General features: G+C 41.7%; 1 protein-coding gene across 1 annotated transcript in view; it reads left to right on the top strand.

Moving 5' to 3' along the window:
* The window catches only part of LOC310865116 (Golgi SNAP receptor complex member 1), a 39,577-nt gene that overhangs the window by 1,589 nt on the left and 18,263 nt on the right, over positions 1-19,725 (top strand). The window contains exons 2-6 of the mRNA XM_083774120.1: positions 502-613; positions 2,122-2,209; positions 2,890-2,997; positions 4,732-4,823; positions 10,115-10,189. Coding sequence (XP_083630246.1) covers positions 502-613; positions 2,122-2,209; positions 2,890-2,997; positions 4,732-4,823; positions 10,115-10,189 — 475 coding nt within the window. The remainder of the gene's footprint in view (positions 1-501; positions 614-2,121; positions 2,210-2,889; positions 2,998-4,731; positions 4,824-10,114; positions 10,190-19,725) is intronic.

Here is a 19,725-nt window from a genome sequence, read left to right as displayed (position 1 = left end):
AGCAGTGCCGAGTCATCCGCAAACAGGAACAAGTTGCAGTCACAAGCTAATGTCATGTCGTTTACAGTTACATGTAGGAACAGTAAAGGCCCTGTGGAACGCCACAGCTCACTGGGGACGACGACGACGACAGTGTTCTTCAACTTAAGCTGGTGTCCCGGGTCCAAAGAAATATCTCTAAAACACTAACTAATATGTCCTGGATGGACTCCTGGCTTTCAACATGCACTAGAACACTTTCCTGGTTTTTGCCAGAATTGAAATAATAGTTGTTTTCAAATGGATGCATATAGGCATTTATCATGTTCTTTCCCTGTAAACATGCTCACCTAAACCAATCAGAAAACATGAACAAATGCATTGCGTGTCTACATTGAACACTGAGGCTGTAGTCAATCAGTCGTTTCCTGTATGTTTGTATTGGTATATGGCATTAGTTGGTAAAAGTTGAATGTTTGGTATTTGGCATTGATAAAAGTTGCTTGTGTGCGTTTGTCCCAGATCTGCGGAAGCAGGCCAGGCAGTTGGAGAATGAGCTGGACCTGAAGCTGGTCTCTTTCAGTAAACTCTGCACCAGCTACAGCAGCTCCAGGGATGGACGAAAAGGAGAAACGTAAGGCCTGCTGCCTGCTTTAAAACCACACTGCGAATATTACTGGATTACATTTTGATCTTGTTGTGTGTCCTCACTGTCCTGGAACAATTGCTAAATTAAAGCAAGGCTTTATGAATTGATTTGAGGGTTTTTTTGTATTTGATTTTGGAATAAATGGAAATGGTGCAATGGCTTTGTTTTGCTAGTGTCCGTGGAATACTCACAAACACACATAATTGTAAGTGGCTGTGTGCTTATTTTGGGATTCATGCACAGACACTAAAGACCTAAATATTCCTGAAAGCTGTATCACTTCAGTATAAAACATAAACAGAATCCTAACCATTCATCCAATCAGGAGAATAAAGGTATGTGTGTGTGTTCCAGTTTTGTCTGTCCATCTTGTGTTTTAATGCCTTCCAAATTCACTTGTTTATCCTATACTACTGTATGTATCTTGTATGAGTTCGTTCTCCTGATTTGATGAACTTGGTATTCTATTACCAAAAGAGATTGAGAGCGAATTCACACACTTGCCAGATGTTGCGTTTACTGTGAACAGTGCCACTGTGTGTACCGTACTTGGGAGTACGATTCATGTGTGCTCGGGTATTATAATTCTACGTATCAGGTGTGAAACCCATCCGTACCAAAACACAGATTTGTACTGCTATTTATATTATGGTATAGACTATAGAATCGATCATATCATGTCACTCCTCCTGCTAGTATTTCAGTAACGCAGGTGGAAAGAAAATAATAATGTTGTGATGGTGAACTCTGCGCTGGTTGAAAAGATTAATTCGAGGCTAGTTATAAGATACCAAGGACACATAAGTGGTCATGCAACAGAATTGAACGTTAGCTGTGCAGCGATGTAACAAAAACAGTCAGTCATCACACACTGCTTTGGTTGTGTAATGTTTCTATTGTTATAAATTATAAACTTATAATTCAAGACCTTCAGGAACACTCAACACTGTCAAACTTTATTATTCTGTCTAACTCTGTTATTCTTGTCACTTGACATTCTCTATCCCAAGGTCCCACAGCCACAGTGCATGGAAAAACATGTTTTTTGTTACTTTTGTAGCTTCACGCAGCGCTAAGTGTTAGTCGTCAGTTTGTATCTTCATAACCTGTCTTTCTTGTCTATGACTTTGTCGCTTTGTTGCTGCTAGTGTGAATTCAGCATAACCCTAATTGAGGCTCCAGTACAATTTCCAGAACATTTCATGTTTATTTGCATATTTGTTGTACCTGACATGGTTGCAACTTTGCAAAAGAACGTATTAAATCAATATTATAATTTCACTGAACAATTCAATTTAGATTTTGGATAATGTTTTACTTTTTAAACATTTCAAGTTTAGTAGAAAGAAGAGAAGCACTGCCGTGGTCCGTGCGGACTGTAAACAGTGCCTTTGGACCTCTTTTTGCATTCTCATTTAAAGATTAGCTTTTCAATTTGCCATCACCACCTCAACTTTTTAATCTTCACTCTTAAATTATTGTATCTCCTCCAGGTCAGACACTACCCCCTTGCTGAACAACTCCACCCAGGACAGGATGTTTGACACCATGTCAGTAGAGATTGAACAACTGTTGGCCAAAGTAAGACTATTGCTGTGTAGTATTCTGAGAACAGTCTACAAATGCTTTTACCAAGCATATTAATATTGAATTTAGGATACTTACAGTACTTACTTAGGCTACTTCAACGTGACAGTGAAATTAAGGAGGACAGGCAACCTCTGAGCTTGCATGCATGTTTAGGTATATTGTTAGATAGCCTTTAGCCAAGACAAAGTCGAATCTTCCTCGGGTCAGACACAGAAAAGTATCTCAACAAAAACATTTCATTACATCAACTGTATTTTAATCACTATATTCTATAAAATAACAATTAAATGAGAAATATAGATCAATTAAGTAAATAAATAAATAAACAAACAAAACAAAAATAAGACAATTATATAAAACACATTTGCCCTTGTTTGCATTAAGTGTTCTTTTTACTTTTTCTTGAAGGTGGATGTTGAAATAACAGCATTTTGTCTATACGTATAGCCTATAGTAAAGCTTTTAAGTCACACTGGCCAGCTCTACTTGAGATGTCTGGATTGTTTCTGCAAGTAGAATCATGTTGTGTGTTTTTTAAATCGTATGCCATTGTTCGGTCTTGGCATGCATGAGTTGTTGTGTCTAAGCTTCTGTATGGGTCTGTGTTTCTTATCCGATTGCTTCCCTCCTGCTTTTAAATAGTTTTCATTATTTCCCCTTTTCTTCCACAGCTCACTGCAGTTAACGACAAGATGGCAGAGTATACCAGCACCCCTGGCGCGGCATCTCTCAACGCCGCTCTCATGCATACGCTACAGAGACACAGAGACATCTTACAGGTCTGTCGCATTTCCTTTCATCCCCCCTTCCCTTTCTTTCACTCCCTGCACCCGGGATTCCCAGTTACAAGTTGAAGACTAAAGTTGCTTCCTGTCAAATACAATGATTTACAGTTTAGGCATTTAGCAGATACTGAAACTAGAGGAGACTAGGTAAACAATGAACATAGCACCTAGAGGTGCTCCGATCAATCAACCAAATCGGACGATTTTCACACACACAAATGACTCGATCGACAATTTACCCGATCTGGAGAACTGGATCTTTTATACCATTTAAGTGGTATAAAAGTAAATTAGATATTCTAGTCCTTACCCGTTCTAATATATGAACACCAAATTAGGTATAGTGGGTAATGCGATGTAATAGATCACATTATTGATTGGGAGGGAATTGTTAATGGATGTGCTTGGGAAGGCACAAAGTTAATATTATTAGGCAAGTGGTCTGCCGAGCATTCCCTGGGGGTGGGTGTGTATTCCTGCGACTCACATAAATACGTCTCTGTGTGTGTGAGACACGCACACACACACGGCACATGCCCCAGAGTGTGTTTAGACACGGCAGCAGTACAGTGTGTGCACTGCACAGTGCACACACTGTACAGTCTAGAGTAGACAACACTGACAGGTGGGGGCGGTGTTTTTGAATGTCGCACACGCAACCCATGGTTGTTGATAGACAGATAATCGATCCGATGTTATCCTGCTGTTAATGTTATTACATTCGGTGTAGTAGTCTATTGTAACATTCTCCTTGGCTTTGACTACTTCAGACAGAACATCTGTAACCGTGCGTCACCAGGCTTTCAGCTGTCTGTCTGCCACCCACGTTTGGTTTGAAGTTATATCGAGTGACGTTCGAACATTGTAAAGTTGTCAAATACTGTATCTGTAGTACTCATAGAGAAGTTTTCCCTGTGTGGCTCTGCTGCCTGCCAGGGGGAACCGCGAGAGGGGAGGTGCGGTGGAGAAATCAAAGGGGAATGTTGCACCGAAAACTGTGACCCATCCATTAATCTGTGCCCAAAAAACCTGATCGGAGCACCCCTAATAACATCTGTCTAAATAACATACCATCTTAACAGTTTGACTGCGGAAAATGATTTATCAGACTTTTAATCAACCCCCCTTCACTGCCGAGATTGTTGTATTACCTTTAGAGCATACGCTGAATTATTTGGGCTTTTAATCCGCGAAAATCGAGTGAAAAAAGCTTCCACCGTTTGTTATGAACGGCTGGATCACCCGCCATCTTGGTACACCCGGAAGACGCAGCACAGGACCCTCCTCCATGAGGCGTTGAACCCCATTCGTTTACATTGGCCTCAATTTCCCAGAAGCCCTAGCAGCCCACAGCATGTGACGATTTCCGGTTTCATCTCAAAACAGATGCATCTTCTCTCTTTCTCCGCGGCGATGACGGATTTTCTTTTTTTTTGTTTACATTACGGCGGATTAAACACATAAAACAAAAGGCGCGTATGTCCGATATGGCAGCGACAATAACCTGGAGTAATCCATTCAAAGCACGGAAACTGTTAATTACATTCTTTACATTTTGATCAATAGAAACTAAACATGAGAATGAATAACAAAGACATGTCTGCATACTGTAGTAGCCGTATCTTGGTCAGTCGCTAACATCAATCAAGAGAGAAGTTTGTTTGAAGGTGTGCAAGGAGAGTGAATATTATAAATATCTGAAAATAAAATTCCTCATTTCTACCCTAGGACTATACTCACGAATTCCACAAAACCAAAGGCAACTTCTTGGCCATCCGAGAAAGGGAAGACCTACTAGGATCTGTCAGAAAAGACATTGAGTGAGTACCTGTGCATACACGTACGTACTGTACTGTACCGTACTTCAGCTCTTACCACAAATTAATGCACCAAATTCGAACATTAAAAATGAACAGAAGTTCCAATATTTTGTAATCACTGCAGAGAGTGAATTGCACTCTTAAATGCCTTGTTTATAAATGCTTTCAATTTTGATCAGTAACTTAGCATGATGGTTTCATTATCATTTCCTATTTCAGGTTAATGAAAAGTGTGTCTATAATAACAAATTATTAATTTGATTTTTTGAGTGGTGCAACCACTCCTACAACCAGCAATGTCCGTGTTCACCTGCCTATGTGTTGGTTCACCCACCCACCCATGCCCCTATGTGACTATGAGCACGGGTATGACTATTAGTACCAGTAGGGGTGCTGTTGTGCCACAGCACATAAAGAGAAAGTGTCTTGACAATTGTGGCCTGTCAAGAGAAATTCAAAAGTGTGATTGTAGTGAAGGTGGTATCTTTGCACGAGCGTGCTTGAAGTTTCACACTAATCACTGAAAAGATTACATTGACGAGCGTTGGCTTTGTTTTTTTTATGCTTTGAGGGCAGCTACTGTTCAGTTTATTTATTTCCTAGAAGAATAATTGAACCGTGACCCCTTCCTCCTGGCACTGCTCCTAGAAATGGCCATTAAAATGGAGAAGATTCATGGACTCTTTGACCCTGTGCTAGAAAGATGGTTCTGTCCTCACATTGACTCGGCTATGAGTAAGGGCATTGAAATGAGTTTGGGATTTCCATGGACCATGACTCTTGTCTGTTTTTAATGGCTTATTGATTCTTAAGACACAGCCGTGTGCGCAAGGAAGACCACTGCAGGCTCCCTATTGAATATTGATTCTCCACTTCCCTTCTTGTATGCAGATAGTCTGCCATTGGCTCAAGCTGTCAGCCCGTCACCTATGTTCTATGGTCCTCCACTCCAGTGAACCACTCATAGTGGAAGATTGAATAGATTCCACATTCCGGGTTAAACTCCTCACTGAAAAGAAGTGGCTGTCGACTCCATGCGGAGGAGGAGACATATGGTTGTCTCTATAATATACCCTGCCCAAGCCATCAGTGGAGGTTACCAGCGACAGGGTCCATTCATAGCCATGCGCTCTAAAGTGCATGGCTCTTGTTACTAGAATTCATTCATATAATGGCTAGTGTAAAACAAAGGGATTAATAGGGTAAAACCTACAGTACCTACTGAACAATATATCTAAAATACCAGTTAATCTGGCAAAGCATTTTTATTGTACCCCAACAGATGAATGGAGGCTAAATCTACATTTTGTCTGAGTTTGTACAACTCTTTTTTAACTTGGAGCTGCATAAGTCCTTGAAAAAAGCATTTTGTTTGATTATTTGATTGTTCAGGACACATACAGCATAACACATACAGCATAACCATGGCTATACTTCAACTATACAAACATGGGGGTCGCCAGCTGCTTCTTTTCACTTGATAGTGAGGAACTCAATATCCCTCCGGATCCTGCTCCCTGCTGAAGAGGAGCCCTGACTGACTAACCTGTAGGAGTTGCTAGTGCAACAATAGAGAACGCCTTCACCTGCCAGCTTCCACACATATGAACATGGCCAATACGCTCTGTGCATAACTATAGTTCCCTCTTCCAGAAGGTGGCAAACCTGTTTCCTGTTCAGTTACACCATAGCTTCATTTGATTGGCAGCAGATCTTTGAACAGGAAATAATGAAGGTATCATGTGTTTCCAGGTCAAATCTTCTGATCAGCCAATAAAACAAAGCTATGGGAAACCGACCCTGAAAACGGAAATAGACCTAGAACGGTATGACCCTGTGCCTCATTCGCCGCTGCAATTCATTGGAGCAACATGAATCGCACTGAGGTGGAAGTGTGCCGTTATAAGGTGCATCCCCGGCATCCAGTCATGTGACTCACGTCCCTTCCTTTCATTACTTTCCTAGGCACCAATGCGGAAGCTTGCCCTCACTTGAGAGCATACGCCCCAGAGCTGAAGGAAGCGTCCTTTCTATGTCTATGTTTATGCCACCAAGGACTGTTGCAATTGTGCAGTATTGTTTTGAGGATATACTGTATAACGGGGGTTTTCAACTGATTGTGAACCAGGCAGGGACGCCACCCTGACTAAGAATCAACCTGGGGTGTCAGTGTTGTGTTGGGTGGGGATATGTGAGCTAAGATTAGTTGGTTGAGAACAACCACTGATCTATTCCTCTTATTTTATCCAAACTTCCATATTAAACTCATATGAACTCATACTATATTGATTTGTAACACTTGAGCAAACACATGCCATTAAATCGCCACATTTCCTAATAATGACACTTTCCCTTTTTCAGATGGTCCATCATGGCATGATTACATGCAGGTGGTCCATGTCTGTCTTTTCTTGGCTATAGTGGTGGTCAAGAACAGAGTCGTGCCATTTTCTGGCTCCATGTGCTTGCCCTGTACATAATACTGTTATATAATACTATTCTGCAGTTATGCCAGTGTGGCATTACCATTCTCACAGAGATGCATTGCTATGAAAGGTAAATTACATTTAGCTTTTGCTGTTTGAAAACTCATGCGTCTCTTGAAAGAGTCTTTGGACACTGCACATCCTCTTCTGTAGTAAGCTTGAAGTACTTTTGGAATTGAAGCCTCCTCCAATGACCACTGATACTGTTTTTAATTCCACTGTCCTCATATCACACAAATACCAAGTATGTTTTTCAAAAATAAAACAAAAACTAAATCTTCACTTTATACATTACTGAATGAATGAATGACCAGGGACCACATTAAATACCTTCACGGACCACCAGTTGAAAACGTCTGCTGTATAATATTGAACCAAGCACTGCATGTACTATAGTAGTGTTCAATAATTCATATTGTCAAGGAGCCACTACTGACTACTAATAGGCCCAGCGATGGTGAGTCTAATGCATAGCAATAAGCCAGTGTTACTGACGCTACAATCTGCATAATGATGACTAATGAGCAAGTGGCCTAACGAGAGCCTCTAGCTCACAGGTGTTGTGGTCATGGTATAGAGGAGAGGACTGATGAATAATATTATGGTCCTCTGGCTGTATTCATTTTCATTTTTTTGTCTTGAAAAATAGACCCTCAGAGTCCATGTATAATCTGGATAATCTGTAATTTAATTTCTCCAATGAATTGATGCCACACCACAGGTTTAGAGTTTGGTGCAGTATTGTCTTGGGACTGGCAGTCAGCCAGCCCATCACTGCATGCTTTGAAGTCAATGAAACCTGGCTGTACCGACTGGGCTTGAGTTTCGTTCAATAGTTTATGTTTGGACTTGGACCTGAGACCTGAGATATTGTTAAAACGTTATGGAACATTATTATTTGCTTTTTACTCAGCAGATTTATGTTTACGTTTGGCTACTCGACTTGGGTACTAAATGCCCAATGGCAATGCCCATGCTGCAGTGATTCTGTTAACTGAGGTAGCTAGAGGGCAGCATTGTTCTCTGGGATTCAGTTTTCCTTTTGGTAAAGCACACACACACACACACACACACACACACACACACACACACACACACACACACACACACATACTATTTTCCAATGCTACTGCCTGCTTGACTACAGCAACAGCAGCTGCCTAAAAACCTGCACTGAGCTCAGAACTACAGCTGCCAGTACTGTGATTCTAAATGTCAGCAGGATAATGACAGCTTGTCTGTGATTTACATTGGTGCCCTTTTGAATAAGCCAACAATACTCTCTGGCCGCCTGTTTAACTACTAAATATTATTTACCATGATTGTTTTTTATTCGGTTGGGATGGTTGTGTGGGGTAGATTGTTGTTGATGGGGTTGGTATATGAGTATTTGTCTGCTGTGTCATTTGAACGATTCATGGCTCTTTTCTCCTCCTCCCTTTCTCTCTCTCTCTAGTGGAACAGGAGGGTGGGGCTGTGCTAAATGGTCAGACTCCCAGAAGGGTATATGAGGAGGCAGCTGCTAAGGATGCTGAGTGTAAAGTGTTGCATCCAGCAGGAGGAGAGTAGACGTACTGTATGAGCAGATGTGCAATGACTGCCTCAGTGGCTGACGGCTCAGACATACTGTATGTACTGTAGAGCACACTGTCTTATTTTCTGCCACCCATAAAATTGCATGGAGACATGCATATTCGGATGTAATCAATGCAATGTCACATTCATAATGTAATGGTAGTAGGGAGATGGCGAGGAACAGTGTACTATTTAATTATTTATTAGATTATTCCAGACTGCTCGTTTATTATTACATTTATTTATTTATAAATAAGTGCACATTCATGTAGCTTCACGTGTTTTTCAGACTGATTGATTCTTGCTGCTGATTGATTGATTCTTTTAGTTTTTGTACTCATTCAACCTCTTAGATCTGGGGAGACAGACACAGACATCCCTTATGCAGCTCATATTTATTATTTATGCTGGTCTAAATGCTTTAGTGTGAGGGAGGTTGCTGGAGCAAGAGAGAATAAGGAACAAAGAGGGTTGGATGGTTTTAGAATTCTGAATGAAATAAGCGAATAATCAAACTTTTGCTTTGCAAGATTGCCCCCATTGTCGGTATGTGAATGTGTGTATGTGTGGCATACGTTGTAAAGCACTTTGAGTTGTTGGAAGACTAGAAAAGCACTTTATAAATGCAGTCTATTTACTATTTTTTACTGTCAGACCAGCTAATAGAGCCCAGCCAACCCAGCATGGAAATATGATGGATTGAGTGGGTAGGGGGCGGAGCACAGCTCTGTTCTAATAAGCACTTCATCACATTCTGAAGTTTTTACATTTTTGGAGATGGGTATAATGGTGTAAAGTTTAAAAAACAAACAAGACATCTTAGTTGTTCCATGGGACAAAGAAATAATCCAAGACCTTGGTCTGGAAGCGCTTTTGGGACTTTGACATACGGACGATTGAGCTCAGGAACAATGCAAGTTATGATTGCATACCACACCTGGATTTGTATGAGAAATAAGAAACTGGTATAAAGATTTGTTGTACCCATCGTCAGAGTACCTGTTGTACCCGTTGTAACCTGATCATTATATGCCCATATTGATTGGATCGGCGGTTTTGGACAACTGGATGTCCATAGATGCCTATATATGGGCATTTCAGTCAGTTCGGCGGTTCTGGACAACCGCCAAGGCTTGATGCTGGGCGCCTGCGACATAACATTTTACATTTTTATTTTTGCAATCGTATTTTTTTGTTAATCATTGTGTATATCAAACATGTCTTCCCTAGGTCATACAAGAGCGGCTCCGGGGTAAACAACAGAAGAACAGAGCTGTTCCTGAAGGAGCATGAACACCTGAGAAAGTAAGTTCCAACACTCCTAGGTTTTGTTGCTTCTTCACATATTAACTCAAACCATGCACACGTTCAAACAACAGCAGATATAGCAGAACATCTACCTGGTGACCTTAGTTATTAAACGTATTATCCATCTATCTAGCAGAGTGAAAATGGCACTGAAATGAATTTATTATTTACAGAAGTGATGAAACTAGACACAACAATTGCATACAACTAGTCCTTACACGTTCTAATATACAGTATGAACACCAAATTAGGTACAGTGTGGGTAATGAGATGTAATAGATGACGTTATTGTTTGGAAGGTAATTGTTAACGGATGAGCTTGGGAAGGGCACAAAGTTAATATTATAAGTGGTCTGTGGAGTATTCCTGGGACTCTCAGTGTGTGGCTGAGACACGCACGCAGTACAGTACAGACAACACTGAAGATATATAATATGTTTCCAGTTGCTTCAGGTGCTTCACTGTGGTTGCGCGCGTTGGTTATAAAATAAGTAGAAAAAAAGTCCTTTTGCGCCAGCTCACTCGTTTCCATGCAGGAGCTGTAGCTGTGTTCCCCCTCCCTCGAGTGGTGGATTATTGATTATTGATGTGATACAACAGATATAAAAAGTACACAGTAATTTAGCGTTGGGAGTGTAACCAAATGAACCTGTGCGAGTTCGCCATGGTGGAATGTTAACAGTCCAGTCCACTGAGTGGCGAGTGCAGCAGAAGAAATAGGGGACACAGTGTGTCCACCGTCGTCGTAGCGCGGGGCCACGCGCAAAATTGTATAGGCCACTGTTTGTTGTGTTGCGGCTGTAGCAGAGGAAGCATGACAGTGGGCCGGGGTAACACAGAGAACGGTGGCCTGTGATGCAGGTGTCGCTAGGGTGCGGGGCTGTGAGGTTGCGCGTTTTCCCATGTAAGTAGACGGGGAAATTTGTATTCACTAATAAAGTCATTATTAATTAATAATTTGTTAAATCGAAAAAAGGGCTTTTTCCGTAATATTATGGTAATGCCTGTGTGAAAAGTCAGAGCGATTGGTGCGCCGTGCAGGCAAGGAGGAGCTACTACAGTGTTTCAGACATTCAGACATCGATTCATTCAGACATTGAGTGAATTATAGTTTGATAATATAAATATTGATTGTGATATGACAGTATGCTGTGTAAGCTGTTTTTGGCCCCACAACCTGGTGAACACATTTCTCAAGAGCGGAGGAATTACTTTGTAGACATTATTGTGCTTTTTCCTCAATTGTGTAGCCAATCTATTATTTGTGGAATTTTGCAATCTAAATAAACTAAAGTAGTATGGAGAGTATCTCCAAGGCAATCATGGCAAAGTTATATTGTATTCCCATACTTGATCATGGAATGCCAACGCGTTTAACTAAAATCCTTCACCATGACATGCATTTGGTCAGTGTACCTCAAGTGTTTTTCTTTTCTCTCAATCTTTCAAATCATGAGTTGGCTTTATTTCTGGGTCTGTGTTAGTGATTGAAAGTAGACCATAGGTGGTAGTTCCAGTTCTCCAGTGCTGTGTACCCTTTCTTGGCAAAGCAGTAGCCACTCCCAGTAATCAAGCTAGCAAGGCTTGGATTTCTCATCTTGATGGGGCTCAGGGCTGCTTGGTCATTTGGATTAAGCACTGGCGATCAAAGTCTTTCTCTCTCTCTCTCGCTGCCTCTCTCTCGCTGCCTCTCTCTCTCCAATTCAATTCAATTCAAAGGTGCTTTATTGGCATGAGAAAACATACGTTTACATTGCCAAAGCGAAAGTGGAACAAAACAATCAAGATAAAACAATAAAATAAACGTGTAAACAGAGCTGTGTTACATTAACACTTTGAGTAATACTATCTTGTGAAACTATAAAAAAAAGATTGTGAATTTTCTGCCAGAGATAGTAATACATCCATATAGGAGACGCTTTATACTTTTGAAAGTTGACAGCAGTATTTCAATGTTTTCATACTCTCCTTGGGTGATTGTAATCCGTGGGAAGTACATGTCTCTGATGTCTTGGTACAGTGGAGAGTGGACAGTATGTGTCTCTGATGTCTTGGTACAGTGGTCAGACGGCTAGGAAATGTAGCTCAGTCTCTACCTCGTTGTGTGTGCAGTGGGTGCATAGTCTGTCTTCTCTTGGGAGCCATGTCTGCCTATGGTGGAATATCTCCATCGTAATACTGTGTTCACTGAGTCTATAAGGTTTGTAATCCATTTTGGAATTATATTCCACTAGTAGTTTTGGCCTGGAACCAGTTGGTGTAAAGCTTACTGAGCATGTTGATGAGCTCATTATGCATGTTGTGCTCATAGGGTGTGATTCTTCCATGTGTGGGGCTGGGAGTGGTTGTTTTCAGAGCTTGGGCATAAGTGTATTGTGGTGTGGTTGGTGGTGCTTGCATGTGAGTGGATGGTGGTGGGTACTGTATGTCTGTCTCTGTCTCTCTCTCTCTCCCTCTCTCTCTCTCTCTCTCTCTCGCTGCCTCACTCTCTCTTAATCAGCCCTCTTGCCACCACCTAAGGGAAGCTGTGTTTTTCTTGTTTTTAAGCTCCACCTATTGCGGTTTTAATCAGGCTAAAAAAACAAAATTTGTTTTGAGCACCTTGTCTTTTAGTCCTGTGTGAAAACATTTTGTGTTCCAGACAGTTAGAAGAATATATGGGCATGGTAAGCTAGGCAATTTTTTTCTTCTTCCACGCATTATAATCCTGCAGTTAACAACATGGTAATAAAACGTAAAGGTCAAAGCATCGCACAGTTTGCCATTTACATAGGCATTTGTGTAAGCCTTGGCTGGTCAGTCTTATTAAATGAATTGTTGATATGTGCCCGCATAGCAGCCTTCTCCCAATATGAACAGCATGTGATAAAAAAATTCTAGCAGTCATTATTTGCATATCTATGCAGCCATGAGAGTGTGAGAGGCATTTTACAGTATGAGGCTATGTGTGAAGTGAAACAGCAGGGCACACACACACCGGAAAAAACCCCACCCAGCAGTGTTCATCATGGCTGACGCTGAATGGCCTTGGAGAGCCTCATCAGAGTCAATAAATGGGCATGAGAACTATAAACCAGTCTGAGTGGTCTACCTTTGAAATTGGTTCACCATTCATTTTCTGCCACAGACTGAAAGGAGTACTGCCTTATGATTTAAGTTGAAACCAAGGTTTTCCTAGATGTGACACATAACGACTGAATTTCCACCTGTAATCTCATTTGCGTTCATGAAAGCAAGTGTATTTCATACTATTACTTAATTCCAGTGGTTTTCAAACTTTTTGTGCTGAAGGCAAATCAAAAGACAAGTCATAATCTTAAGGCACACCTATATTTGTGTCCGCATAGCTCAGTCGGTAGAGATCTAGTTTTAACCACAGGTCAGGGGTTTGTTCCCGGGCACTTCCAACTCAGCATATGAGTAGCGCGGCTTGGGTGCGTCAAGTCGTGCGGTAAGTTCTGTAGGGATGCACCGATCCGGCTTTTTGGCATTCGATACCGATTTCGATACATGGGGGTCCAGTATCTGCCGATACAGAGTACCGATCCGATACCCCCCACAAAGAAACGTAATAACCTATTAAGCTGTATGCCTCACTGTGTGGAGTCTGGAATCATTATTTTGTGTAAGGCAACATCAAGGCTTGACTTAAACATTACTTTCCCAACTTTGTAAAACAAAATGTAACAAACACAGATATAGATGCACTGAATTATTTATTAAATAACTGTGCAACAATTAGACCAGGTTAATGTGTGCGCAGGCTAGCCTGGCTGCATTCCACATGTTATACTGTCAATACTACACTGCTGTGTCACAGAGGAGGTAGAGTTGTTTTCATACTGTAATTACACATAATTATCGGATCGGATCGGATAATGGATCGGCCACCGATCCGATACCCGATCTAGAATTTTAGCCTGGATCGGCGCCGATCTCCGATACGAGTATCGGATCGGTGCATCCCTAAAGTTCTGGGAGTTGTTGGTAGGTGTTGCGCCACCTCAGCAATCCATCTCCTTTCAGTTCAGTTCTTGGCCGATACTGACAATAAGCCTCTCCGGCTTACGTACTTAGTACTTACTTACACCTATATTCATATACATTGCCCCTGTAACTATCACTTATATACTAGTACTCTGCATTGTATGTCAGCTAGGGCAAATTACTAAAGCATCAGGCAATGTCCTGTATTTTAGTAAAACATAAAAGAACTACTTAATTAATGTCCCTGTCAGTGTGCTGACAGGGACATTAATTAAGAAATATGAGCCTGGAACAGCAAGGCTAGGGGGAGACATCGCACAGCCTTTCTCTCATGTTGTCTGTAGCCATCCACTTGCTGTAGAAATCCATGCTTGCTGCATGCCAGTCCAGTCGAACTGAACAGGATACTGCTAATTCCGTTAGCTTAATAAACCACAGTCCATCTAACAGGGCTTCCCCAGACCAATGACAGAGATTGGACAGGGAGAGTGGCTGGTAGGAGATGAGCATTAGGTTACACTTGATTCGTTCTATTAGAGCCAGAGAACAGGAAAGAGGCTCTGAAGTGAAGGGGGTTGAAATGGTTTACTGGCCACAATAATGGTCTAAAGAGGTTTGCTGTGTCTCGCTATGAGCCAAGCATTTCCTACCGCTCTGTCCTGTCTGGGGAAAAAGGTACTTAGAGAAGAACATATCAGCGTTCTGCCCACTGTGAGAAATGCTATCACTTGGATATAAGATGGCAAATTATTCAAAAAGCAACAATCAATTACTAATATTTACTATAGTTTTATAAAATGAAATGGAGATTGATTGATTGAATACTTAACATGTTTATTAACAGTACAGGTAGTACAGTCAAAGGTTATGCTAACAGGATAAGGCCTAAAAAAAAAAAACTTTGGTTTCCGGTTGCCGACCGACTCTATTAAATATGCGCGACCCATATTATTTTATTGGCATTTGGTGAAAAAAAAAAAAAAAAAAAAAAAAAAGCTCAGAATACGACCGAGTCAAGACCAAAAAGGTCTTTGATCATTAAAATTCTCTTTGATGAGACCATCGGGACACGCGACCTCATCCTACGTTATAAAAAAATTAATCCACGTAGGAATAGTTGTAGAACCACTATCGTTTGTAACAACACTGTCAACACAGCGCGCTGTGCGCCGCCATGTTGCTCAGCTCTGACCGGGGAGCGGAGCGCAGCCTCTAGACTAGAGCCGTTTAGAGACAGAGAGTGACGACAATGGACTGATCAATGACGCATGCAGCCCCACGAATAAGCAGTGAACGGAGATGTCGCAACTCTCTCAACTAAACCGCGCTGCCTCCGACAGAAATATTCAGGGGAACATGTTTTAACGTGACATGCAGACCCGGTTCAATGGGAAACACAAACACACATTGAATAACACACGCCGATATTGTTGTGTTTCTGTTGCGTGTGTGTTGTGGTGCCACTGCCACCGCACATTAAAATGCCACCAAAAGAATTGCCAAAGCCAACCACAGGGCAGCAGAAAATATCAGCAACCCTATTTTCTAAACCTGCTGCCTCTACTCCAGGTATGTCACTGTGTAATGAAAACAATGTAAAGTTGTATTAACCATTAAAACTGCCACAGTTATTTCACATAGCCAAAATATGAAATATGTAGAAGCCTATCCATCATTGCCGTAGGATTTTTTTTTTAAATCCTTGCTACCCATCCTTCCCACGAAAAAATAAATAAATAAAATAAAATAAAATAAATTCCTTGCTACCCATCCTTCCCACGAAAAAATAAAATCGGAAACCAAAGTTTTTTTTTTTTAGGCCTAACACAAAAATCCCTGGGTGTTTGTGGTCCATTGTGCTCAATCATTGTGCTGCTTTTTTAGTAGGGGTGAGTTTGGGCATCTGGTTAGGATGCCTCTCGGGCGTCTCCCTAGGGAGGTCCTTGATGCATGTCCCACTGGGAGGAGACCCCGGGGCAGACCAAGGCACAGGTGGAGGGATTACATCGACTCACTGGCCTTGGAACGTCTCGGGATCCTCCAGGAGGAAGTCACTAATGTTGCTCTGGAGAGGGAAGTCTGGAGCTCTCTATGGAGCTGTTGCCCCCGTGACCCGACTACGGATAAGCCGTTGAAGATGGATGGATGGATGAGTTTGAGTTTTTCCCAGACACATTTATTTATGAATGGTTTATTTATGAGTACAACCAAAGTTAATACTACTGTACAGTAATTGGCCGTATATTTATTGTTCACACCACCGGCTGTTGGATATTAAAATTTAAAAGAGAAAAGAGGGCTGAAGATTCAATGACACTGATCATATGATGCTACGTTTTTCTAATCTGCCTCATGTTGGTACTATAACAGTCTACTTCACGTTTTGGCCTAGACCTATTGAACCGAAGGATCATTCATGACACAACTCCCTATAAAGATGTGTAACACAATTCAGACCACATTCTCTCTGGTGTCATGTGATCGGTTAGCTGTTTTAGTATTACATTTCTATTGGCTATGATTGGTTTCCAAAGTTTGTGGGAGGGGCCCATTTATTTTAGAAAACAAATACACAAATCATGAACACTAGTCCAGGCTTTCCCAACTTTTTCTTTTTTGTTTTATTATGTTTTCTTTGTTGCTTTCACCTTTATTTTATATTTAGGCTGACAGGAAATGGGGGGAAGACATGCACTAAGGGCTGTCGAGAGGGAGTCTGGCTGGCTGGTTAAAGTGACTCTATAAATACATTCCGTTTCGTTTACCTTTTTGTCTTCCTCTCGCTGCCTGCATTTTTTTTTATTGTAGTCATATTTGTGTCCTGACATGACTTGGGAAGTTGGGAGGGCATTTTTGTTGCCCCAAAAGTGTGATATGACTTTCTTTAGTTGATAATGTGTCCTTTTTTTAGGAAGATCAGAGGTGGTAATGAGACCGTTTTTTTTACAGAGGTTTATGTGATCAGCTGTTAATGTAGCCTTGTACTCTCTCCCCATATTCCATATTTTTCTTCCTTAAACGCCACAGTGTTCATGAATAAACAAATAATTGTTGTCCATTAAGAGTCCATTGTGTTGTGTAACTGCTCTAATGGTTGCGGTCACCATGGTGATTAGGACTTACTGTCAAACAGAAACAGATTCTTCTCACTTTGAGGGTTTGACACACTCTCTTTCCTCTTCATCTTGGTTTTTCCTCTACTCTCTCTATCTCTCGTTCTTTGACTGCTATCTCCCCTATTATACCCATTTCCTTCCCTATTAGCATCTCCATCTATCTATACTGTCCCATTTTACTTTTAGCCCAGCTCTCCCTTCCTATATTTACAGATTATCCGTTTTCAGGTTTTTGAGGTTTCCATCGTCTGGCTTTTGAAATTACGTCATATGGCAGCCAAGTCTATGGACTTTTTGTTTAGAGCCTATTTACTTTTAGCCAATTAGGATGGAATATGAAAAAACAAAGATCATGTGAAATTTGTCATGTGAAATTTGAGTAATATCAAAATATGTGTTTTACATAAGTCTGCCTCCTGGTGGAGTTATAAAAGTCAGATGTGAAAAATGCAGGGCAAAACGTTTGTAGGTGCAGGTAAGAACATGAATCGGCCTGTTATAGCACCACCTTGAGGCTGATTTGAAATTCTTCAAGTGAAATTTCTTCCTTGGCCTAGTGATAAAGTGAGAGCAAAATTTCACAAATCGCATGCTGTGTTATTTGAGGCACTTTGTTCTAAACAGAGCACTCCTGCAAACTTCCAATCTTAGCCAATCAGGATGGGAAATCACATCTGTGTGAAGTGAGTTGTACAAATCTGTGTGAGAGTTCCCGGGGGGGTCCACGGAAGTTCCACAGGAGACCCACAGGAACGCTGTGTGTGTGTGGCTGCGCAACAGTGACACTTGGTTGTGAAAACCAACCAAACGCTATTTTCGTGCTCGGACAGACCCAGCCAGGGACACACACAGCTGTCTATAGGAGTGGTTGCACTCCTCAAAAAAAGTCGAAGCACAGTGAGGTGTGTTCATGCTATTTGTCAAAGAATGAGTTTGCAGTTGGCCTCTGTCCCGCTTTGCTCTTGCATGTACAGTAGGTGTACAATACATTTCTTTTTAACACATACTATTGTTAAATAGTATGTGCTCTCACCTATTTATGGCGTTAACAAAATTGGGAGTGTACGGTTTTGTGATTAAGCAGCCCTTTAATCAAGCCTATTGTTCTGCAATAGGTTTTGTAGATTACTTATGCATTTAGTTTGACATCTTTTTCACATCCAAAAGCATGTCTGCTGCAGGATTGACTGCATTCCTAAACAGAATAGTATGGCTCATTGTTCTGCAGACCAGGCAGTCACTATTCTCCTTCTCCCTATCCCCTATAATCTCTCACCAACTCTGCCTCCCTACCGCCCTCTATAAATGTCCTTGTTTCTCTCTCTTTACTCTTGCTTTCTTTCTCTATCTTTCAGGCTCATGCATAGCAGTACGTTCTATGCAGCTGGCCCTCTGCCCGCCTAGTGCAGTCCCCCGGCGAGTCCCGAGCTGCTATTTGGCTGAAATGCTAATGTAATCAATACAAGTGGATAGAGGGAGAGCTCTGGGAAAGCAAGGATGGGGAGGGTTGCTCCGTTCAGCCTCCCTTTCACTTGCCTGTCACAGAGACACGGCAGTGGGGCGTTTTCAGGCAACTCGTTCCCCTCGACTACTCAGCAGTTCACCGTAGTCCACACAGTCTTTGGACCATTTGAGGTCAATTGCTTTCTTAGTTGTTAAGTAGTGCAACCACTTCCTTAACCCTCTTATGGCAGTAGATTGTGCCTTCTACCTGCACTATTCATATGTTTAATTCATAATTTTATTTGCCAATAGAAAAGTCTGTGACATACACTATATCTCATTCTAACACGGTAATCCTATAGTATTAGACACCGAGTCCTGATGGTGGCGGTAACTTCACCATTATGCCGATTTTGAGCGTGTCTGGCGATGTCATTTCCGGTCAGTCGATCACAACATCCGCTAGCTTTCTTCAATGTGTTACTGTACATGTGTCAAATTAAGCTCTAATCAAGCCCCAAATATTGCATTTTACGCAGCGATGCACATAAAGACTGCGTTAGTGCGTGCGGATTTCGGACGGTTTTAGGTAGATTACATCGGCCGTTATAGCCAAACAAGCTAAAGGTTGCTACATTTTGCTACATTAAGCCCCCGATTATAGGGAATAAAGCGATTACGTCATTTACGTCAAGGGTAATGGTGGATTTTTTTTATTCGTTACGTCAATTACGTCAATAGCCATAAGGGGGTAAGTAGCTTTGTGTGTGCCTGGCTGGCTGGCTGGCTGGCTGGGTAGCTGGGTGGCTGGCTGGCTGTGTCTGAGCACAGAAATTGCATTTCATGTGTATCAGTACAGTACAGTAGAGGGACCCCCTGGGGACCCCCACAACTCTGTCATATCTCAACCGTTTCAGGCTCGCCGGAACCGGCCTGGACCCCTGGGAGCGTTCCTGGGGGTCTGGATGTTCCGGGGACCCCCGAGGA

The sequence above is a fragment of the Protomyctophum parallelum genome, assembly GCF_964188405.1.
Source record: "Protomyctophum parallelum genome assembly, chromosome: 9".
NCBI lineage: Eukaryota > Metazoa > Chordata > Actinopteri > Myctophiformes > Myctophidae > Protomyctophum > Protomyctophum parallelum.
Note: the sequence above shows the minus strand (reverse complement) of the source record. Positions and strands in the feature narration are given on the sequence as shown.